The sequence below is a fragment of the Heptranchias perlo genome, chromosome 18, assembly GCF_035084215.1.
Source record: "Heptranchias perlo isolate sHepPer1 chromosome 18, sHepPer1.hap1, whole genome shotgun sequence".
NCBI classification, from domain to species: Eukaryota; Metazoa; Chordata; class Chondrichthyes; order Hexanchiformes; family Hexanchidae; genus Heptranchias; species Heptranchias perlo.
Window position 1 is genome coordinate 40,579,852 of NC_090342.1, and position 18,438 is coordinate 40,598,289.

The window sequence follows — 18,438 nt, forward strand, 5'->3', positions numbered from 1 at the left end:
ACAACTTACTGAGTCTTGTTATTCAGGACGTCTCTAGCACAACATTCACCTGAGGAAGGAGGAAGCCTCCGAAAGCTTGTGAATTTAAAATAAAATTGCTGGACTATGACTGGACTATAAAATTGTTTACAATTGGATTACCTTTCAACATCCTTACTGTGAAAAGCTTTGGCAATGCTAACAGTCCCCACCACTCTTAATTGTTTCACATCTCCAATGCTTACATGTGGGAATTTCTAACAGTTTCTGTTAAATTCCAAAGAAGTGAATTCACTCACAAAGTTAGACATCACTCCTGGATCTACATTTACCTTTCTCAGCCAACTGCTCCAGGTTCATGCCGGCTCCTTGGATTGCGCTGAATGTCGTACAAAAAGCTTGCTCCAGTGAAGAAACACGCTCTTGATTAAATTAGAAACTGAAAAGAAATATATGAATTTAAAAAAAAACACATTGACACAGATTATGTTAGTCTATTAGTAACAGGATGATTTCTCCCTTCTTCCAACAATGGACATACATGCTGTGAGTCACAATTCATTGCAAGCCTGACTCAAATAAATTTTTATTTTTAAAAAAATTATTCGTTCATGGGATGTGGGCATCGCTGGCAATGCCAGCATTTATTGCCCATCCCTAATTGCCCTTCAGAAGGTGGTGGTGAGCCGCCTTCTTGCATGGCTGCAGTCCGTGTGGTGAAGGTTCTCCCACAGTGCTGTTAGGTAGGGAGTTCCAGGATTTTGACCCAGCGATGATGAAAGAACGGCGATATATTTCCAAGTTGGGATGGTGTGTGACTTGGAGGGGAATGTGCAGGTGGTGTTGTTCCCATGTGCCTGCTGCCCTTGTCCTTCTAGGTGGTAGAGGTTGCAGGTTTGGGAGGTGCTGTCGAAGAAGCCTTGGCGAATTGCTGCAGTGCATCCTGTAGATGGTACAAGGTGCGCCGATGGAGAAGGGAGTGAATGTTTAGGGTGGTGGATGGGGTGCCAATCAAATGGGCTGCTTTGTCCTGGATGGTGTTGAGCTTCTTGAGTGTTGTTGGAGCTGCACTCATCCAGGCAAGTGGAGAGTATTCCATCACACTCCTGACTTGTGCCTTGTAGATGATGGAAAGGCTTTGGGGAGTCAGGAGGTGAGTCACTCACCGCAGAATACCCAGCTTTCGACCTGCTCTTGTAGCCACAGTATTTATGTGGCTGGTCCAGTTAAGTTTCTCGTCAATGGTGACCCCAGGCTATTGATTGGGATGGTGGGGGATTCGGCGATGGTAATGCCGTTGAATGTCAAGGGGAGGTGGCTAGACTCGCTCTTGTTGGAGATGGTCATTGTCTGGCACGAATGTTACTTGCCACTTATCAGCCCAAGCCTGGTTGTTGTCCAGGACTTGCTGCATGCGAGCACGGACTACTTCATTATCTGAGGGGTTGCGAGTGGAACTGAACATTGTGCAATCATCAGCGAACATCCCCATTTCTGACCTTATGCTGGAAGGAAGGTCATTGATGAAGCAGCTGAAGATGGTTGGGCCTAGGACACTGCCCTGAGGAACTCCTGCAGCAATAAGTTAGTCATTCACAGTCACAATCTCATTTAGTTTCATTATTGCTTATTTTATTACTGTGTTCCTATTCAGATTGAACTATTAGAACTTTATAATGCTAGTAAATTAGAGTACTTCTAATGAGATTAAGGTGCTCTCACCCCAAAAATAAAAGAACTAGGTTCTCAAAACTAGCATGCTCCTATTAGCATCGGACGTTTTTGAAGAAGTGTCCAGGTTCCATCACCCAACTTATAAATATTATAATACAGAGCAATCAATACAGAGGCTGGATGTATACAACGTCAGGTTCCACATGTATGCTGACGACACCCAGCTCTACCTCACCACCACCTCCTATGACCCCGCCACTGTCTCTCATTTGTCACACTGCTTGTCTGTACTGGAGGAGGAAAAATTTCCTCCAACTAAACATTGGGAAGACCGAAGCCATTGTCTTCGGTCCCCGCCACAAACTCCGTTCCCTAACCACCGACTCCATTGCCACTGTCTGAGGCTGAACCAGACTGTTCGCAACTTTGGCCTCCTTTGTGATCCTGAAAGGATCCTCTGACCACATATCCGCTTCATCATCAAGGCTGCCTATTTCCACCTCCGTAACATTGCCAGTCTCTGTCCCTGCCTCAGCTCATCTGCTGCTGAAACCCTCACCCATGCCTTTGGAATAACCAAGTCTACAGATGACAATGTTCTCCTGGCCAGCCTCCCAACTTCCACCCTCCTTAAACTTGAGCTCATTCAAAACACTGCTGCCCGTATCCTAACTCACACCAAGTCCTGTTCTCCCATTGCCCCTGTACTCACTGACCTACATTGGCTCCCGGTCCGGGAACAACTCTATTTTAAAATTCTCATCCTTGTTTTCAAATCCCTCCATGGACTCACTCCTCCCTATCGCTGCATCTTCTTCCAGCCCTACAACCCTCCATTTCTTGCCTCTTGCACATCCCCAATTTTAATTGCTTCTCCTTTGGTGGCCGTGCCTTCAGCTGCCTAGGCCCCAAGCTTTTGGTCACCCGTCCTAATGTTTCCTTATGTGGCTCGGTGTCAAATTTTGTTTGATAAATCGCTCCTGTGAAGCGCCTTGGGACGTTTCACTATGTTAAAGGTGCTATATAAATGCAAGTTGTTGTGGCTGTTGTTATTATGCCAACAGAGGATTGATCTGGACCAAGTCTCAGGAATTAATGCTAGATTAATATTGGAGAAACGTCCTTGAAACAGTTTGTCAATATCAGCTGCATAGTTGCCTACTGTCTGCTTTTTGAGCCGACAAACAACTTTTTGCGCCGTCTAATGGCTAGGGTGTGAGTTGATGGGCTTAATGGTCTTCTCACTTTTTGTGTTTTTATAGCGAAAGCCATCACAATATAGGCCAGATGCAAATTGCCATAAAGAAATAAAATAAAGTTTTAAAGGTTTGAAACAGGCCAGATCTTCAATCCTTCACACAGGGCCAGATTTTGCCATAGCAGGGCATATGATGACATCTGCCGTTAGTTAGACTTGCCCCTGCACCCTTCAGCTTAAAAAAATTTTGCCCACTGAGTTGCTGAAAGTGCAAGCTGACAACAGCGCAGCGAAGGAAACAAGGCATCTGGGACCTGAGTGAACAGGGCAAGCAACTATTTATCTCCTTAACCAATCAGATTGAAGGATTGGGAAATAAACAGCAGAAGGACTGAGAAGTAGGGTGAATCTCAAAGAGAAATACAGAGACATAAAGAAAGATTGGATTAAGAGAGAAAAAAACAGAAAGGGAAAGCAAGAAAAAAGAATTTAAATTTAAAATCTCCTAAAACAATTCACAACCTGAAGGAATAAGACTCCATACTTATAATAGTTAATTTTTGGTGCCAGAGAGGTTGATTGGCAGTCATTAACACTTATCACATCGTTAAAAGGGTACTTACGCTTGTAATAACTAGCCCTAAATATCTGCGGCGGGTTTAGTTCATATCTATCACATAAACACAGCAACTTCATGGCATGTCAATGGTGAAGCAGACAGCAAAATGCCATTTTCACAAAGCTAACAGCGGAGCGGCGCAACTTGGACAGCAAATTTTGGATATTGGCATTTAACCGCGCATCTGCTCCTTGCCTGAAATTGCTGTACCATTCATGCATAAGTAACGGCAAGCGCGATTAGCCTCACCGTTATTTTGACAGCAAAATCTGGCCCAAAGTGTTTCAGCAGCTCACTGCACCATTGATTTTAACCAGTACTGCCTCTGGTGGAAGGAATTACTTTAGCACCTGCTGAAAACCACCTTCTTTGGTATTGCATGCTGCCCAATTGGCTTTGCAAGTTTACTAGTAACATTGGAACTTGACTTTCAGTGGCATGGTTGGAGCTACTGGTTCAGTTCACCCTATTGTATCTAATTAATCCAAGCAAGATGTTAACTGTTCAGCGATTTTCAAAACTGTGGGCTGGATTTTCATCTGAATTATTACCCGTTTTACTATGATCAATGGAATAAAATGTGTTCTTAAATCCACCGCTAAAAAACTGTACCTGAATTACCTTCCAACAAGAGGTGCCACTCCCATTTAAGGCCCACCAGGACCCTGATTTGCCTCTTATGAATGGGGCCACCACATAAACGGCAACAGGAGCTGCAGAAAGGTATCTCTGAGGTTGATAGCACATTGAGGAGGCCATTTAGTGTGCTGCTACTGAAGGTTTTGTTACTTTGCCTGTATATCGATCTCTTTAGTACTTTGGAGGTTCAGTCAAGACTTCTGCTGTTAGTTTTAGACAGCCTTGTTTAAAGTACTGCTTTACACTAGAGACATGGATTTCCCAATGAGAATCCCTCTATTAAGCTATGAAGACGAGGAGGAGTATATGGAAGAGGCTAGATTGGAGGCATCTTCCATACATGCTTATACCTACTCACCAGGGTCGACAGACCAAGGAGGTCTTATTTAGACTTTTCTGACCAAAAGACTGTACTTCCCTCTGAAGGCTATTGGGGAGATAGGTCAACTGCTGGTTGAGGATCTGTAGGCCACTTCCACTGAAACAGCATTGTCTGTAACATCAAGGTCATTGCTGCCCTGAATTTCTTTGCAATCCGATCCTTCCAGGCAGCTTCTTGTGATCTTTGTCTCAATACCCAGGTACTGCTCACCACTGCATCAGGAAAATCATTGATGCATTGGTCAGGAGGACTGTGCCATTCATATCCAGGGAGAGGGAGAGTGACAAGGCTCCCACGGGTGCAAGGAGCAATCAAAAGAACTTGTATGCTATTTTAAATTGACAATTCCCTCAATTTTATGAATAGGGGAGGCTTTCGTTCTGTTAAATGTCCAGCAAGTAATAAATGCGGATCACTTTATCCTGCACATCAAATGATACTCAAGAAGCTGCTACAATGCTGTAATCATGTCATAATTCACCATGCCAGCCCTCATGACTTGGAGCAATGTATCCCGATTGTTGATGCCTAAACCCCCCAGTAAGGCTGCCATAGACAGAGGGGGACAATGAGGCCCATGTTACTACTAGAAGTGTCATATAGCAGACTATAGGAACTCCAAGCACCTAAAACAGGACTTGATAAATCTGGTAGAGCCCTGTAATGCAGTCCAGCAAGAGTGTCTATAATTATTGCAGCTTGCTGCTTTCTGTATAATGTTGCAATGAAGAAAGTCTTGCTGAAGGTGGTGATGAAGAGGGGGTGGTGGGTCCCCAATCCTATAGCATGAAGACAGTGCACAGGAAGGAGAGGATCTATGACAGGGCAGCCTGCAGCCAAAGAAAGGAGGGAGCCACTGATAACTCAGTGCTTTCAATAAATAAAAGGTTGAATCACCAAATGAATCACCAAGATTCAGGAACTGTCCCTCTGGATTGGAAAATTGCACATATCACTCCACTTTTTAAGAAAGAAGAGAGAGGGAAACCAGGGTATTATAGACCAGTTAGCCTAACATCTGTTGTGGGGAAAATGCTGGAGTCTATAATTAAGGATAGGGTGACTGAACACCTCGAGAATTTTCAGTTAATCAGAGAGAGTCAGCATGGATTTGTGAAAGGTAGGCCGTGCCTGACAAACCTGATTAAATTTTTTGAAGAGATGACTAAAATAGTAGACAGAGGAATGTCAATGGATGTTATTTATATGGATTTCCAGAAGGCATTTAATAAGGTCCCACATAAGAGACTGTTAGCTAAGATAGAAGCCCATGGAATCGAGGGAAAAGTACGGACTTGGTTAGGAAGTTGGCTGAACGAAACGCGACAGAGAGTAGGGATAATGGATAGGTACTCACATTGGCAGGATGTGACTAGCGGAGTCCCGCAGGGATCTGTCAATTATTCACAATATTTATTAACGACTTAGAGGAAGGCATTGAAAGTCTCATATCTAAGTTTGCCAATGACACAAAGATTGGTGGCATTGTAAGCAGTGTAGATGAAAACATAAAATTACAAAGGGATATTGATAGATTAGGTGAATGGGCAAAACTGTGGCAAATGGAATTCAATGTCGACAAATGAGAGGTCATCCACTTTGGATCAAAAAAGGATAGAACAGGGTACTTTCTAAATGGTAAAAAGTTAAAAACAGTGGATGTCCAAAGGGACCTAGGGGTTCAAGTACATAGATCATTGAAGTGTCATGAACAGGTACAGAAAATAATCAATAAGGCTAATGGAATGCTGGCCTTTATATCTAGAGGCCTGGAGTACAAGGGGGCAGAAGTTATGCTGCAGCTATACAAAACCCTGGTTAGACCGCACCTGGAGTACTGTGAGCAGTTCTGGGCATCGCACCTTCGGAAGGACATATTGGCCTTGGAGGGAGTGCAGCGTAGGTTTACTAGAATGATACCCGGACTTCAAGGGTTAAGTTACGAGGAGAGGTTACACAAATTGGGGTTGTATTCTCCAGAGTTTAGAAGGTTAGGGGGTGATCTGATCAAAGTTTAAGATATTAAGGGGAACGGATAGGGTGGATAGAGATAAACTATTTCCGCTGGTTGGGGATTCTAGGAGTAGGGGGCACAGTCTAAAAATTAGAGCCAGACCTTTCAGGAGTGAGATTAGAAAACATTTCTACACACAAAGGGTGGTAGAAGTTTGGAACTCTCTTCCGCAAACAGCAATTGATACTAGCTCAATTGCTAAATTTAAATCTGAGATAGACAGCTTTTTGGCAATCAAAGGGATATGGGCCAAAGGCGGGTATATGGAGTTAGATCACAGGTCAGCCATGATCTTATCAAATGGCGGAGCAGGCACAGGGGGCTGAATGGCCTACTCCTGTTCCTAACACCCACCTGTTTTCCTCCCACACATCACAATGTCACAAGGCCACTACTGTCAAAGACTTCTGTCAAGTTCCTTTATAAGATGAAAGTCTACATTTCCCATCCATCACCAGACCCCCAAAAAAGTGAAAGCATACACAGAAATGAACTCAGAACTCTAAATGCACAAGCTATGTTTACTTTACACAACATATTCACTAAAAAGTGCAAAATTTCCAATCACCTCATCTACAATTACCTCTTAACACCTTTTCTGCCAGCTAATCCATTGCTCATGCTCCTCATCTACTTCTCCTAGTAAGATGAAGTTGCACAGTGGGCGGCTGGGATTGTCCCCATTGGAGCCTTCGAGGCCAGAGTTGACTCTTATCCCAGCTGTCCTCGAGGGACCAGCTTCTGGCAGCTTTTCTCTTGCAATGGCAAGAGTGCTGGGCCTATGTTTGAAGCTCCCTCATGTGTGGACTTTGGAGGGAGCCTTAAGGCAGCAGACTCAGTGCAACTGCAATCACTTCTTGCAGCCCACTGGTGCTAGGCACAGACCCAGAAGAGCTATTTGTCAGTGTCAGTGCAGAATGATTTGTTCCAACCAAGCCTTGCAAGGGTTGTGAAAGTGTCCTGTTCAAATCATCTATGTTGGCAGCACTGTCAGCTGTCACTCTGGAAGCCACTAATGTGTTCAGAAGCTGTTCCTGGTGTCTTAATGCTGCAGAAACCTCCCAGACTGTCACAGTTTCCAAGGCGTTCGGCAGGTTACAGAGTCTACAGCACAGAAACAGACCATTTGGCCCAACTGGTCTATGTTGGCGTTTATGCTCCACCCGAGCCTCCTCCCACTCCTCTTCATCTAACCCTATCAGCATATCCTTCTATTCCTTTCTCCCTCATGTGCTTATCTAGCTTCCCCTTAAACACATCTATGCTATTTGCCTCAACTATTCCTTGTGGTAGAGAGTTCCACATTTTTACCACTCTTTGGATAAAGAAGTTTCTCCTGAATTCCCTATTGGATTTATTGGTGACTATCTTATATTTATGACCCCTAGTTCTGGTCTCCCCTACAAGTGGAAACGTCTTCTCCACATCTACCCTATCAAACCCCTTCCATAATCTTAAAGGCCTCTGTCAGGTTACCCCTCAGCCTTCTCTTAAAAAAAAGAAAATAGCCCCAGCCTGTTCAGCCTTTCCTGATAAGTATATCCTCTCATTTCTGTGAATCTTATCTGTATTTTCTCCAGTGCTTCTATATCTTTTTTAGAATATGGAGACCAGAACTGTGCACAGTACTCCCAAGTGTGGTCTAACCAAGGTTCAATACAAGTTTAAAATAACCTCTCTGCTTTTCAATTCCATCCCTGTAGAAATGAACCCCCAATGCTTGGTTCACTTATTAACCAGTGTCAGTACTTTGTGTCTTTACCCCTAGATCCCATTGCTCTTCTACCCCATTTAGACTGGTTCTGGTTCCCTAGGCTCCTCAGCCAAAGGTGTTCACTTCTCCAGTGTCGGTTGCACTGACTGCCTCTGCCACCTCCCTCCGGACGGGCTGCACTACTGTCTTAAGGGGCCTCAGTGCCCAGCAGTCTGTCTCTTCCGAGCCTCACTGCAGCCAGCAATACCTTCAGAGATCCATGTGAGAATCTGTGGTCCTTCCATCTGCTTACCACCCACCCCCCCCCCCCCCTCTCATGCTGATGCCAACATTTTCCTTCCTACTGCCGATCAGAAAGTGATGCTCCCCTTTAACTGGTTCTAGCCTTTTAAAGGCAGCACTAGAACTGAATTCCCCTTCCTCCCATCAATGATAAACTTATCAGGAGCAGTATTACAGCTCAAAACTCACTCTGCATAGCAAATGAGGGCCCTGGGAGGAAATTGCAGAGGGTTAGTGGCGGATTTACTTGGGTGGGCGGTATTCCTACTCCACCACTAACCAACCAACAGGAGGAGAATTCAGCCCCCTATGTCTGTACAGCCCTGCAGTAACTAGACCAATGATAATAAATGTTCTGATGAATTCAGAAATCAACTCCTGACACATGGGGTAGAAGGGGAGAATAAAGAATAAGCTTGTTCCAATACTCTTTAAAATACTAGTGAATATTTATTTATTGTAGACTTCTAATGACTTAACACAACAAAAGATGACACTGTCTAGTATTTGACATGCAAAATAATATTAAAAATAGCCAGGAATTTGGGGCTAAAAGAACATTTCACTCCGACAGACACAGGAAATTGATTTCTTTTCAGAATTACATTTTCTGTTCCTCAGTGATAATGCTACATCTCATTTATGATTTTTGTACCAGATCATAAGCTTTTCATTTAAGTTTTCTTGCCTGAACAGAATGAAAATGAAACGTACTGCACAGTGTGTCTTCTTTCACAACACTGAACCTCTTTTGATATTTAAATTGAAGGATTTCTTTTTAAAATTGTGGTGCCAGAGAGATAAAAGGCAGTTCGCTTGCAATTTGATTATTCCCTAAATGGATTTCATGAAACACAATAGAAGATAAAGAAATTGCCTGTCACTAAAGATATATGGAGAGAGAAAAAAATACACATTAATGTTTCAATGACCATATCTAATCAGGCATCATTAAATAGCACTTCAGCAATTGTTTGGCATAATAGCCATATTGTAAATGAATTTGAATTCATCTTTTTACAGCGTTTACTACTAATTGTGTAAATAATATTTAATTTTATAGCAATATATTTATTTTAACATATATTGCCCTTTTAATAAAAGCAGTACTCCAGAGTGTGGGTTTTTAAAACCTGTCAAGAAAAATCCCTTACTCTATCTTTTCTCTTTTTGCATCAAAAAATCTACAGAAAAACTTAACACTCAATGTTTACTGGCTCAAAAATGGTCATCAGATGATGTGTCAGAGCCATGCAATTCCACCCTTCCTGGCCAGTTTGAACCAATTAAAAATATTATATATAATATAGCTTTGTGTATTCCTTTATGTACACTAGGAAAATTACTGGATTCCACATTTTTATACATACAGAATACACTGCAATGTAAAAACATAGCTTTTTATTAAGTTATGTAATAGGATGGTGAAGGAAGCCTCGAGTGTCTCAGCAGGATCTCAAGCAGTTTCCTGAAATCACTGACTTGTGCTGGAGTATAGTTCCACAGGTGCTAACCATCCTCAGTGACCTCTTTTCATATTCAGGCTATTTGACTGCAGAGGCGTCACAGCTCAGGCTGATCATATCCTCAGCCAACATCCATAGCAGGGCTTACTAGATGACAACCAATAAAAAGAGCGCCGAGTGATGCTTCATAGAGCATAAAGGTGTTGAGAGATTAACTGCAGTGCCCCACCACTGCTTAATCTAAACTGGGTAGTTCTCTTATCAATGTGCTCTTTCAGGGAGCAGCGCTTCTTATTAAAACAATTTTCTACCACACATCCCCCGCATCCTCGTTTATATAAGTAGATCTTAAAAAATATATTCTTATTGGAAACATTGAATGCTAATGGTATCTTTGAATGAAATTGGCTTGGAGGAAAGAGTGACTGAGCCTAGGTATGTGGGAGATCTGAAACAACATAATAGCCACAAAATCACTGAAGCACCTCAGGTTAATGACTGCAACTCTGATGTTAGTTCTGTCATGCCATCAGGTCGAGCAACAAATGAAAACTTGATCTTTTGATAACGCTATCATCACTCACAGCTTAAAAAGAAACAAAAACCCACAACAAAACTATGCTAAAAAGCAAAAAAGGAGAAATGGAGAAAATTAGCATATAGGACAGTCATGCTGACTGGTAAAAGACTTGGGTTCCTGGAGTTTGAAATGAGTCTTTTTTAAAAAAAATAAAAAACAGACGCACCCAGAGAGACAGGGGAATAATGTATCAGTATACGAGAATAGGGGCCTGGATCAGTAAATTGCACACTTAAATGAATTGGTCTGGTTACACCCTTTGCCTATTCTGTTGAACTATGATTTATAATGGGTTGGAAGCACTACGGTAGCATTATGGTTGAGAGAAGTGAAAGAGCTGTTTACAAATATATATATAAAAAATAACATTTTCAAGGAAGGATGGGAGGATACTATATAGTTTATTATTTATGAAAAAAAAGTACACGCAGGACTGGTATCAGATTGCCTTCCTAACTAAGGACAGAAGCACAGTGTATTGTTGTTACATCACACGGCCATCCTTAATGGCAGAGGTTCTAAAATATAACATTGAAGAACTTTGATATCTCGACATTATACAGAACAGCTTCCAACAGAGTGATCGAGTCTGTCTCCTCCTTTAAGTCACTCCTTAAAACCTATCTTTCTGACCAAGCTTTTGGTCACCCCGTCCTATTTGTGTGGCTCAGTGTCAAATTTTGTCTGATAATGCACCTGTGAAGCGCCTTGGAACGTTACACTATGTTAAAGGCGCTACATAAATACAAGTTGTTGTCTTGGTTACCATTAGTCTAAAATTTGCTGCATTTATACTGCAGGATGGATTCCAGAGCATCAGCAGAAACACAAGTACAAGGTTTCACATGCAAAGTGGTTTTAAAAAAAAAATCACAATTATAACTTTCACTTCTAGCCCTGAACCTTCCCTGATGGTTTATGAAGGTTGACGTAGACCAGAGAGAAGGTGCCCCTGATAGTCATTTAATTTGCCAGCACATGATAGAATAACACTTCCAGGGGTACTCTGTGCCAGTGGGAGCATGACACAGCTGCCTCATTTATATTGCAGCACTGCCACCAGTGGTAGCTCTAATACAAACACAGCACATTATTAGCACTTGTACCTCATGAAAGTGGTCAACGGGGAGTAGTGTTCAAACGGAAAGTGCAATCTCCAGTCTAGAGGTCCACAATTTCTATTGCCAAAATGGAGGGATTCTGGCATTGTGCTTTTAGTATTAAATGGAGAGCCAACAAAAGCTGAATTGTGGGTCCCCAATGTCACTGGATCTCTATAGATTGGATCATTTATATTGAAAAGAGTACTGTTGGTGGCAAAAGAACCACATATCTGCTGTCCATAATACACCAACAATTAAAATTGCATTAGTAGGCAGTTTGCCTGATGTTGAAGAATATTCCAGTTTCACTCCTGGTCAGTTCTTTGTATAACTTGATATCTGCCCTTGTTTACTTTTATATTATCAACATCTTATTAAACTGAACTTTATAACACATTATGTAATTAGAACAGGTGCTATGTTGTCTCATCATTGTGTAGAATGATTGCTTAGTGTATAAATATGACAAAGTGTTTTCCAACACCAGCCCTTTAAGAGGCTTTCTGCTATTAATCATGGCATGTGACTTCCTGTCAAATTCTTACTTCCCTTTGAAAGTAAGGGTCACAATAAGCATGTGCATAATAAAGCTCAAAAAGTCTCTGGGAGCTGGATATGACAGTTCAATTTTATGGTGTTTTCATAACTCCTACAGTTATAAAAATTCTGATCTAATTAGCTTTCTCCATTCATGGAATTCAAACAGTCTTGCTTTGCCTATCTCGTTGTCAAGAAAAATGCTTAGGTCATCAACATACGAGGAGTCATTCAAGTCCTGTGATTTGCTGATTTTTTTTAAAAAGTGCTTACAATTAATGTGGGAAATTTAAACATAGCTTTCTACATGTTGGCAATGCTGAAAATTGCCAGCTCCCCTGTGGTTCAGCTCTACAAGCTGTATAGACATGTACTTAAAGATGTGACTTTTTATGTATTGTGCAATACAAGCTTTCAGCAAAAGCCAATAATTATGCAATGATACACATGTCTGGCTTCACCTTTCTCATGGAAGCAGTCTGAAGACAGTGTTCAAACAGGTGAGGGAAAACCAAAATCATGCATTAGAAAAATATGGGATAAATAGAAATTACAACACAGAAACAGGTCGTTTGGCTTGGCAAATCCATGTTGGTGTTTATCCTTCATGTCAGCAGTAATCCTAATCTGTGGGAAATAGAATACTGCACAATGAACTAATCTGGTTAGACATGTCTACTGTGAAATAAAACAAACTAACACTATGGGTATGCCATAGAACAGCAGGGAAGAGTAAGAAGCAAGACAGCTGTTTTTTTAAAAAAAGATAGGAAGAATATGCAAGAACAGAAAAATTATTTTGACGGGTGACTTCAATCAACCAAATATAAACTGGAAAAACCCTAGTGGTTTAGAGTCAGAGTTGATAAATGTAATGCATGACTGTTTTATGACCTAGTGCTTAAAAGAAGCCACAACAGGCAGAGCTCATTTTGAATTGGTATTCATAAATGACTCAGACATCGTACAGAAACTGGAAGTTGTGGCAACCTTGGGTGTCAGTGACCACACAGTAATTAAATTCAATAGGCTCTGGGATTCAGAAATTCCAAGGATAACGAACTAGATATACAATTTATAAAAGGAAAGAAATGAGAGAACAACTCAAGCAAATTGATTGGGGGTAGGGGGGGGTGGTGGAGGTTGTTCATTAGTTGTCATCTTCCAAAATTGTATAGATTATGGAACAGTTCCTGCAGAATGGAAGGTGACAAATGTAATCCCACTATTTAAAAAAGGGAGATAAAACAGGGAACTACAGATTGGTTAGCCTAACATCAGTAGTAGGGAAAATGCTAGAGTCTATTATAAAGGATGTGATAACAGGACACTTAGAAAATATCAATGGGATTAGACAAAGTCAACATGGATTTATGAAAGGGAAATTGTATTTGATAAACCTACTGGAGTTTTTTTTTGAGGATGTAACTGGTAGAACAGATAAGGGAGAACCAGTGGATGTGGTTTATTTTCAGAAGGCCTTTGATAAAGTCCCACATAAGAGGTTAGTGTGCAAAATTAAATCACATGGGATTGGTGGTAATATACTGGCATGGATTGAAAATTGGTTAATAGACGGGAAACAGAGTAGGAATAAATGGGTCTTTTTCGGGGTGGCAGGCAGTGACTAGTGGGGTACCGCAGGGATCAGTGCTTGGGCCCCAGCTATTCACAATATATATATTAATGATTTGGATGATGGAACCAAATGTAATATTTCCAAGTTTGCTGACGACACAAAACTAGGTGGGATCGTGAGTTGTGAGGAGGATGCAAAAAGGCAATTTAGACAAGTTGAGTGAGTGGGCAAATACATGGCAGATGCAGTATAATGTGGATAAATGTGAAGTTATTCACTTCGGAAGGAAAAACAGAAAGGCAGAGTATTATTTAAATGGTGATAGATTGGGAAATGTTGATGTACAAAGGGACCTGGGTGTCCTTGTACACCAGTCACTGAAAGCAAACATGCAGGTGCAGCAAGCAGTTAGGAAGGCAAATGGTATGTTAGCCTTCATTGCAAGAGGATTTGAGTACAGGAGCAAGGATGTCTCACTGCAGTTATACAGGGCCTTGGTGAGACCACACCTGGAGTATTGTGCACAGTTTTGGTCTCCATACCTAAGAAAGGATATACTTGCCATAGATGGAGTGCAGCGAAGGTTCATCAGACTGATTCCTGGGATGGCAGGACTGTCGTATGAGGAGAGATTGGGTCGACTCGGCCTGTATTCACTCGAGTATAGAAGAACGAGAGGGGATCTCATTGAAACATATAAAATTCTGACAGGGCTAGACAGACTGGATGCAAGGAGGATGTTTCCCCTGGCTGGGGTGCCCAGAACGAGGGGTCACAGCCTCAGGATATGGGGTAGGACATTTAGGACTGAGAGGAGGAGAAATTTCTTCACTCAGTGGGTGGTGAACCTGTGGAATTCTCTACCACAGTAGGCTGTGGAGGCCATGTCACTGAATATATTTAAGAAGGAGCTAGATAGATTTCTAGACACAAAAGGCATCAAGAGGTATGGGGAGAGAGCGGGAATATGGTATTGAAATAGAGGATCAGCCATGATCATATTGAATGGCGGAGCAGGCTCGAAGGACCGAATGGCCTACTCCTGCTCCTATTTTCTATGTTTCTATGAAACAACACTTGGGTAAAAGGAAAAGTCAAACACCTTTAAAGGAATAATACTGGGCATACAGCATAAATACATAACAAGAATCAACAAACTCAGATTAATCAAGTATGATCCTAAGTAGATCAATAAACTTAGAAGTAAAATAAAGAAGAAAAATGACCTCTATAAGTCCTGCAGGGAAAAAGGGTTCCCTGGGATGAATGTAGGAACATGAAGAAACATGTTAAAAGGGTGATCAGAAAGGGAAAGAGAAAGAGAAACCTACAAAAAAAAAATGGCTGCCATAATGGCAAATTCCCTGTCCTTTCTAAAGAGCCTATAGCCTTGAATATTTAGCTCCCAATCATGTCCAGTTTGGAGCCGGGAATCTGTAATGGCTACTATATCATACTGTTTAAGCTGAATTTATGCTTCTAACAAAAACTTGTTTTATTTCTTATGTTACCTACATTTGCATACAGAACATTTATTTGGGTTACTGTCCCTAATCTTCCTATATGTCCTGCTGGTCTTTTCCTCACACTTTTTGACTTACGGTGTGGATTTTCTCCTCCCAACCCCTTAACTGGCGAGGGAGGTAGAAGAGGGGGAAGGAAGTGAGATGGAAGGAGGGTGTACATGTTTTTTTAGAAAGGGAATTTGCGAGTAGACCGCAATGCTCTCCTGTCAATAGTGAGACGAAAGGAAGGGGCGGGGGTAGTACAAGAGCCCAGAGTCCGAGAAATGGAGACTTTGCCGGGGGCAGAGCCTTCAATCGCTTGGGTCCAACTTTCTCGAATTTCCTTCCTACACTTCTCCACCTCTCTTATTATAGAATCATAGAATGATACAGCACAGAAAGCTGTCATTTGGCCCATCATGCCTATGGTGGCTCTTTGAAAGAGCTATCCAATTAGTCCTACTTCCCTACTCTTTCTCCATAGCCCTGTAAATTTTTCCACTTTAAGTATTTATCCAATTCCCTTTTGAAACACATTATTGAATTTATTTCCACCCTCCTTTCAGGAAGTGCATTTCAGATCATAACTACTCACTGTATGAATTTTTTTTCCTCATGTTGGTCTGGTTCTTTTGCCAATCACCTTAAATCTGTGTCCTCTGGAAACAGTCTCTCCTTATTTACTCTATCAAAACCTTTCATGATTTCGAACACCTCTATAAAATCTCCCCTTAATGTTCTCTGCGCTAAGAAGAACAAGCCCAGTCTCTCCATGTAACTGAAGTCTTTCATCCCTGGTACCATTCTAGTAAATCTCCTCTACATCCTCTCCAAGGCCATGACATCCTTCCTAAAGTGTGGGGCCCAGAATTGAACACAATACTCCAGCTGGGGCCTAACCATTATTTTATAAAGATTTAGCATAACTTACTTGCTTTTGTACTCTATGCCTCGCTTTATAAAGCCAAGGATCTGGTATGCCTTTTTAACAGCCTTCTCAACTTGTCCTGCCAATTTCGAAGACATGTGTACATACACCCCCAGGTCTCTTTTCCTGTACCCCCTTTAAAATTGTACCATTTAGTTTATATTCCCTCTCCTCATTCCTCCTACCAAAATGAATCACTTCACACTTCACTGCGTTAAATTTCATCTGCCATGTGTCTGCCCATTTCACCAGCCTGTCTATGTCCTCCTGAAGTCTGTTCCTATCCTCTTCACTGTTTACTACATTTCCGAGTTTCGTGTCATCTGGAAGCTTTGAAATTATATCCTGTATACCCAAGCCCAGGTTATTAATATACATCAAAAAGAGCAGTGGTCCCAACACCAACCCCTGGGAGACACCATTGCACATTTCCCTCCAGTCTGAAAAACTACCGTTCACCACTACATTCTGCTTTCTGTCCCTTTGCCAATTTTGTATCCATGTAGCCATGGCCCCTTTAATCCCATGGGCTTTAATTTTGCTAACTAGTCTATTATGTGGTACTGTATCAAATGCCTTTTGAAAGTTCATATGCATATCAACTGCACTATCCTCATCAACCTGCTCCGGTATTTCCTGCTTCCTTTAAAAAGAATCTACTCAAAACCAAAAACTTTTCGACCAATTGTTGGGCATTGTTTTTTAATCCCCCCCTTGAAAATTTGGTTTTAACCATCCGTAATCTATATTTAAAAATGTACTGCAATGCAGACTATCACCCAGCTTCCTTGCCAGTGCTGGATTTGGAATGAAAATGGGCTGATCAGAATCCAGCTGCAAGATCATCATGTAGATCCAGCTGCTATTTGATCCTGTTTCCCCATGTGATGAAAGGTAGCATAGCTTCTTTAAACAAAAATGAGTAAGGGCAATTGCAGTGTGTCTTGTTTTTGCACAATTAACAGCATAAAAAGTATTCTCAAATCTGACACAATTGAGACTGTAAGGAAAATAGTCACACTGGTGGAGTTGCCAACATTTGACTGAAGTTTTACCTGAGGTACATTGCCAAGGCATTGCAAGGTAGCACAACAACTTGCACTTATATAGTACCTTTAACAAAAAGAACATCCACGGTGCTTTACAGGTAGACATAAGAAAAATAGGTCTAGCCAGGAAGGGAGAGATTAGGGGTGACAAAAGGCTTGGTTGAAATAATTGATTGAGAAAAATTTTAAAAAGGAGGCACTTTTGGAAGTGCATTGACTGTTATGCAGGCAACAGTGGCAGCCATTCTGCACCCAAAACGCTCACAGACTGCCGTGAAATGAAAGATTCATCAATCTGTGTTTTTTTTTTAAAAAGGAGATATTAGTTGAGGGAGGAATGCTAGCAGATTGGATCTCAGCTTTATAATCTTATTCAAAGGACACTACATCAGACATCACAGAACTCCCTCAGTACTACACTGGAGTGTCAGTCTAGAATCACCCAAACCTTGGTGCAGACTCAAACTCAACATTCTGACCCAGAGGCTACCAACTAAGCTAAGCTGAAAACAGTTCTGCCACCAAATATGAAATACAAGAGGCAGCTACACTGTTACTTCTGTGTCACTGCAAAGTGGTTTTCACTTCACAGTAATGCAGAAGTGACTTTACTATTTCAGACTCAGTTCCTGATCTGACTTTGGAGACTCTCTTGTGGATGCCATCTAATACTATTGAGCTTGATAGCACACTGAGCACACCTTCAGCTGGGTTTAAAAAGTGCTCAGGGACATGTTGGACGTTCTGGTCAGTTTATAATTATCACTTTGAGAAAAGTAAATCCTCTTAGTATATGTTTTAAATCTACTGGTCACTAATTTAAATTGACATCTCCAGATCACATGAAGACTGCCCACTTGACCATGTGGAGACAACTGGCACCTACAAAACTGTACATTGGCCGATGCCTTTACCCACTAAGACAGGGGAGTGCTCCATTTTGCAATAATGGAACACAATTTCAGAACATTACATCAGGGGAATTTTACATAAAATGTCTACTGCCAGGCTGTCACTAACAATACTGAAGAATAAAGCACAGCAAAAGAAGCTCAGTTTTCTATACCTTAGCCTGTCAGTGCTTTTATGAGAGGACAAGAGAAAACAAAAAAGATTATGAAACAAAAAACTCACAAATGGAGTCAGTGGATTTTAAGCAGCACTTGTCATTCAATCACACTGGGGAGAGT

General features: G+C 41.5%; 1 protein-coding gene across 6 annotated transcripts in view; it reads right to left on the minus strand.

Annotated features, from left to right (window-relative positions):
* The window catches only part of LOC137334795 (rho GTPase-activating protein 8-like), a 69,050-nt gene that overhangs the window by 44,968 nt on the left and 5,644 nt on the right, over window positions 1–18,438 (minus strand). For all 6 annotated transcript variants that reach the window (XM_067999778.1, XM_067999777.1, XM_067999779.1 and 3 more), the window contains exon 2: window positions 312–418. In XM_067999778.1, coding sequence (XP_067855879.1) covers window positions 312–339 — 28 coding nt within the window. In that variant the 5' untranslated portion in view covers window positions 340–418. The remainder of the gene's footprint in view (window positions 1–311; window positions 419–18,438) is intronic.